The sequence below is a fragment of the Mchenga conophoros genome, linkage group LG10 (genome assembly GCF_057382185.1).
Source record: "Mchenga conophoros isolate Kocher_MC1m ecotype Shallow Benthic linkage group LG10, M_conophoros_male_GT1.1, whole genome shotgun sequence".
Lineage (NCBI taxonomy): Eukaryota > Metazoa > Chordata > Actinopteri > Cichliformes > Cichlidae > Mchenga > Mchenga conophoros.
In genome coordinates, this window is record NC_140535.1 from 4,333,105 (window position 1) to 4,338,638 (window position 5,534).

Consider the following 5,534-nt stretch of genomic DNA (forward strand, 5'->3'; position numbering starts at 1 on the left):
ACTCTAATCTGGATTAACTGCAGCAGTGTGTCAGTTGGGACGAGGACCGGAGCCTCCCCCACCCCCTGCCCCTTCACCTGCTTTTCCTCTCACTTCCCCTCCATCCACCCATCCATCTGTATGTGGGTCTTTTCTCCCCGCCTTCCATCCACCTGGATACCTGGTCTCTGTCTTCTTTACCATCTTTCTGAGCTTTAAGGCCTCGTTCAGCACACAAATCAGAAAATGTTCAGTTTCATATATAGACGTTGGCTCACTTGATTCACTCTGAAAATGTCTCTGTAAGTCCTGTCTTGGGGGGAAGGGTAGGGATTAAACCAGCTCAGTCCTCTTCCCTATTTCCCTATTTGTTGTTGCAGCCGTAGGAAGAGCTGTCCCACTGATGAACAGAGAGCACATTGCAATCATCAAGCGGGCAGTGTTTGAACACCACTTCTATTTTAAACAAACATAAATCAGTCCAAAAAGATTAGCAGTGTTTAATAAAAAGAACATCACTATTCAACAACACCAACGCCCTAAAAGAAAATAAAACAGAACGATTACATAGCTAAAAGTAAAACATTACTCTTTAATAAGTCATGATTTAACAATCTAATAAAACAACAACAAAGCTCGTCGAGGCCAGAACCCTATAAGCCTGTAAAGGTGCCTGTCAGTCACACATGTACAGTATGATACACTCACTCCTGAGGATGATTCTTTCATCACTGGCAACAACCTGCTCCACAAGAACAGTTTGGGACTAACGCGACCCCAACTGTGTGTTTTTAATCCATTCCCATGTAAACCCAAGGTGCCTCCTTCAGGTGCAGCAGCTCTGAGTTCTCTGTTGTGCGCTCTCTCCTCTCCTTCCAGTGCATCTTCTTCTCTTACCTTTTTTGGTTAAGTTTACCTGCTGACCCATCCAATTCACACCCCTGCAGTGCTGCTGCTGTTGTTCCATCCCGCACCGCCACTGAACGGATTGCTCTGTCTTTCCTCTCTTTATCTGGAGATAAGATACTTACTTTTGAGATAAAGCATATTATGATAAATCAAATGAGCTTTATCGCTTTTGTGCATCTGGGTGTTTGTGTGTGTGCGTGTGCGTGTGTGTGTGTGTGTGTGTTAATACAGCTGCTTTGCAGATAGATATAATCTGTGAATCCATGAAGTGTTGCAGATGTGCCCCAGGTTCACTGATCAGGGAGGGAAAATGACTGAGCATGATCTGTGGGAACTAACTTCTTGTAGGCATCATAGTTTTTATTCTAGAAATTATTTTTTATTTTGATAAACTACACAGGTTAGGATTGTGGACTGTATGTTTAAAATATACAATCAGACTGAAAATTATATATTTAATATAGTAGATTAGAAGTTTGGGGGAGATATCTATATTATTTATACTTGGAGGACTTTCTTTGTATGTATTCAGGTTAGAATAAATTGTTCAGGCAAAGTATTGCGCGTGCCTGCCTCTGTGCGTGCGTGTGTGTGTGGGGGAGGGGTTTGTTGGAGACACTTGCTCCCTCTAATTAGCAGTCTGCGCCGGTAAAGAAACTCAGTAGAGCGACCTCACCAAGGCGCAAAGGCATCCGAAGGCCACTTCACCTGTGTGACTTTGACTGTGTGAAGTTGGACAGAGAGGCGGTCCGGATGCTCGCTGCTCTGCAGTGTGCTGCCCAGCTTAGCTGACAGTCGGTTACAGCTGAAAGAGCAGTTTAAGAAAAAAGGAAAGAGAAAGAAGAAAAAAGCACTTTGACGCTTGTCTTGTGAACTCCTGCGCGCCCCGCTTATCCGTTCAGCGCCTGGCCTCGGACGCACCGACTTGTTGCCCCGGCTGAGCTCTGAGGGGGCCACGGCTGCTGCGTTGCGTGTCCGACCTACAAGTCAGCGAGAGGACTTAAAAGGCTGCTGTAAGGATGATGTCCTACATAAAGCAACCCCATTACACCATGAACGGGTTAAACGTGCCTGCCCCTGGGATGGATGTGCTTCATACAACCGTCGCTTATCCACGTAAGTTTGAACTTTTATAGGAAAAAACAAAAAATACGCATTTCTGTCCTCACAGTTTCTAGAATCACGTTTGTCAGAATGGTGCGTAAAACGCGCAGGTTTCGATGCTTTAGCAAACGAAAACATTCTTTTCTGTTAGTGACCGATGCTGAATATAGTCTCTAATTATTACGCTGGACTGAATAAAATTGAATATTTCGGAAGAACTCTGTAGTAAGAGATATTTTGTCCGTCGGCCTTTAAACTTCCACATTATGCGGCTCTGTGGATAAATTTATACGTGAGATTTATTTTTTAATTAAATGGAAAACTATTAGTTCTGAATTCAGATGAACATAGATTGTTGTTGTTACCGTTTTGTTAACTTTTCTTAGCGGCTTCATTAACGCTCAGATTGGTATTTTATATATTAGAAATTCTAATATATAAAATATTTGTAATAATTCTTGTTCTTCTGCAAATACAACAAGGCAGTTGGCTCTATGCACCATGAAGGGTAGACTCACAGTACTTTTAATGGAAATCCTATTTTATGAAATAAAAAGTCGCCGTTTCTGCTTTTCAAAGTAAAGGGAACTCCTCTAACAACCTCTGACTATGATACTTCATTTTGAGACTTATTCTATTTATTTTTTGTCTTTTTCGTGGGGAAAACATATTAACAACTGGCATGGCATAATACTGAGATATTTCTATTAATACTTTTTAGTATTTGTTGTCATCCACGCACATAGCTGGAAAATAAAACTGTCCAAAGAATCACTTGAGCGCTTGTTGTGTTCTTTTTCTACAAAGATGATTCAAATCACTCACATAAAAACTCATAATTCATGCCGCCCCTCTGTTGATGTTAGCACGATAATCCCCTCTCTATGTCATTTCTTTCAGCCACTCCCAGGAAGCAGCGCAGGGAGCGCACCACCTTCACCCGCACACAGCTGGACATCCTGGAGGCGCTCTTCTCAAAGACCCGCTACCCAGACATCTTCATGAGGGAGGAGGTGGCCCTCAAGATCAACCTGCCTGAGTCACGTGTCCAGGTACTGGAGAAGTAGGCTACTGCCAAGATGGAGGCCACTGTGTTCAGGCCTTGTGCGTTCCTCATAGTGTGCTGTGTTATGAACTTCTGCATAGAAGTCTATGTCTATGCCTCTGTAACCCAAACCTCTGATTATTAATACGTTATGACATGTCTGCATGACTGGTAACATGTTGAATCTATTTTGTTTTGGTGACCTCAGGTTTGGTTTAAAAACCGCCGTGCCAAGTGCCGCCAGCAGCAGCAGCAGAGCAGTGGCCAGTCCAAGCCCCGGCCTCCCAAAAAGAAGGCCTCGCCAGCGCAGGAGCCTAGCGCTCCTGATCCCGTTCCTAACCCATCTGGCTCATTCAGCCCCTCCTCAGCCCATTCTGGCCCCAGCCTGGCCCCGAGCTCCAGCACCGGAAACACTGCCGTGTCCATTTGGAGCCCAGCCATCTCACCCCTGCCAGACCCCTTGGCCTCCTCCTCGGCACCCTGCATGCAGCGGCCCTCACCTTACCCTATGAGCTATGGCCAGCCGTCAGCCTACACCCAGGGCTATGCTAGCACAACCTCCTACTTCACTGGCCTGGACTGCAGCGCCTATCTGTCCCCCATGCATTCACAGTTGTCAGGCACCGGAGGTGCTCTCAGCCCCATTGCTGTGCCCTCTATGGGGGGCTCCTTAAGCCAGTCCCCAGCATCTCTGTCTTCACAGGGCTACAGCACTGCCTCTTCCCTGGGCTTCACCTCTGTCGACTGCCTGGACTACAAGGACCAGCAGGCCTGGAAGCTGGGCTTCACCACAATGGATTGCCTGGATCACAAGGACCAAAACTCCTGGAAGTTCCAGGTTCTCTAGAAAGGGTGTCAACATGCCACGTGCATCAGTGAATCCCATGTAAGATAGGGCAAAGCAGTTCTCCCAGAGGACTTAACATTGATTTCTCAGTTTGTCATTTGTAAGATTTTCTGTAGGAAATGCATTTGATTTAAAAGGTTTGGAGATGAACAAATGAATGAGTGTCATCGATGCTGCCTGACTGCAAATCATGTCTGTTTTCTTCTTCGTGTTATCTTAAATAAGAGAACAAACGCCTTTAAACAGTTTGAAGGAAAAGACTGGAGAAACAACACAAGCTATCTCTTTCTCTCGCACACACACACACACACACACACACACACACACACACACACACACACACACACACACACACACACTTTGTGTTCCATTTGCATAGAGTGAAAGGAGAGCTTTTTGTCCTGGAGGAGCTCCTGTAGGTCCTCCTTCAGGGTTACGTTATTTTGAGCTATTTATTGTTATTAATATTATTATTTGAAGTTCCATTTGAATATCTAATTTGACTGCATTTAGATCTTTTTTAGCTTTCGTGTTAAGTATTACAGTGTTCACCTTTAGTGTCATCATCCTGATCTGTTTGATGGAGAAAAAAATAGATTTTCTGTTTTAAATGTGACACATTAAAGTGATCTATTCTTTACATGTTTGCACACTGATGATCTTTGGGATGAGTTCCAGTTTGAAAGTGTAGCTTTAGCGGATTTGGAAGTCACAGTTAGGGGTCAGTGTGAAGTGGACGTTGGATGTAAAGTGGCCATGTTGTAGCAGTGGGCTCTGGAGCCGCCATGTTTGTCATAAGGCCTGCATGGCTCTCACTGTTCCATCTTGGTTATTTTAGCTTATCTGATTCTGGGAGTGTTCCAATCCTCTTAGAATCCCTTCAGCAATGCCCTAAGTGAATTAGTTAGGATTATTGCCCTACCTCCCTCTGTCTGTCACCTACCTCAGCCTCTTCTTCCACTTCCATTCCCCTCTTTCTCCTGTTTCCCTCCATCTTTTCTGTCTATTCTCTCTCATCAGCTTTGCAGTATTACTTTTTCCTCCACCTCTGGCTCTTAAAGCCTTTTCAGTTTAGCTGCATCTCCCAAAAACAGCTGTCTCACTGACCACAGTGCAGTTTAATAAAGTGCTTTTTGCTTACAGTTGTTTCATTAATTGTGTTAGCTCACTATCAGCTGAGCGGTTCCACTTATTTCACCGCTCCTCTGACAGTCCCAACATGATTACTGCAACACCAACTTACTGCTGACATCACATAGGAGCAGTTTGTGTGTTGCAGTAGGTTTGGTCAAATGTTTTAAATAAATTCCACGTTTTTACCCAAAAATGGAACAGTTTGCCATTTAAGCTGAGTATCACAAAAACTGTTCATGTCAGCCACACTAGCATAAAAGGTTTGATGACACATTTCTGATGCCATTCTGATATTTACAGTAATAAGTAATACCAGTTTTTGTTGCCATGCAAATGGTCTGATCTCAGCCCTTGACTATGAAAATGTAGCGCAGCGAGAGTAGTGAGCGGGTAGCAACGGACATTTCAAAGCATTTTTCTGCACTCGACACTGACCTAATCCCACTCTGTGCTCTGCTTAATCCCTCTGCCCTCCCTCTCTGTGGTGCAATTGGTTAATCCCTGCATCTGTATGCC

General features: G+C 44.3%; 1 protein-coding gene across 1 annotated transcript; it reads left to right on the forward strand.

Moving 5' to 3' along the window:
* Positions 1-1,523: 1,523 nt before the first annotated feature.
* crx (cone-rod homeobox) lies at positions 1,524-4,524 on the forward strand. Its single transcript, XM_085288263.1, has 3 exons — positions 1,524-2,004; positions 2,893-3,044; positions 3,246-4,524. Exons 1-3 carry the CDS (start codon positions 1,908-1,910, stop codon positions 3,882-3,884), a joined length of 888 nt encoding a protein of 295 aa, XP_085144389.1. The 5' UTR covers positions 1,524-1,907; the 3' UTR covers positions 3,885-4,524.
* The last annotated feature ends 1,010 nt before the right edge of the window (positions 4,525-5,534 follow it).

What these genes read in the sequence shown, in the direction of transcription:
- crx (XM_085288263.1), top strand. Translation starts at nt 1,908, where the DNA reads ATGATGTCCTACATAAAGCAACCCCATTACACCATGAACGGGTTAAAC. An exon ending in TACAACCGTCGCTTATCCAC is followed by an intron (nt 2,005 to 2,892) that starts GTAAGTTTGAAC and finishes CATTTCTTTCAG; the next exon opens with CCACTCCCAGGAAGCAGCGC. An exon ending in TGCCTGAGTCACGTGTCCAG is followed by an intron (nt 3,045 to 3,245) that starts GTACTGGAGAAG and finishes TGGTGACCTCAG; the next exon opens with GTTTGGTTTAAAAACCGCCG.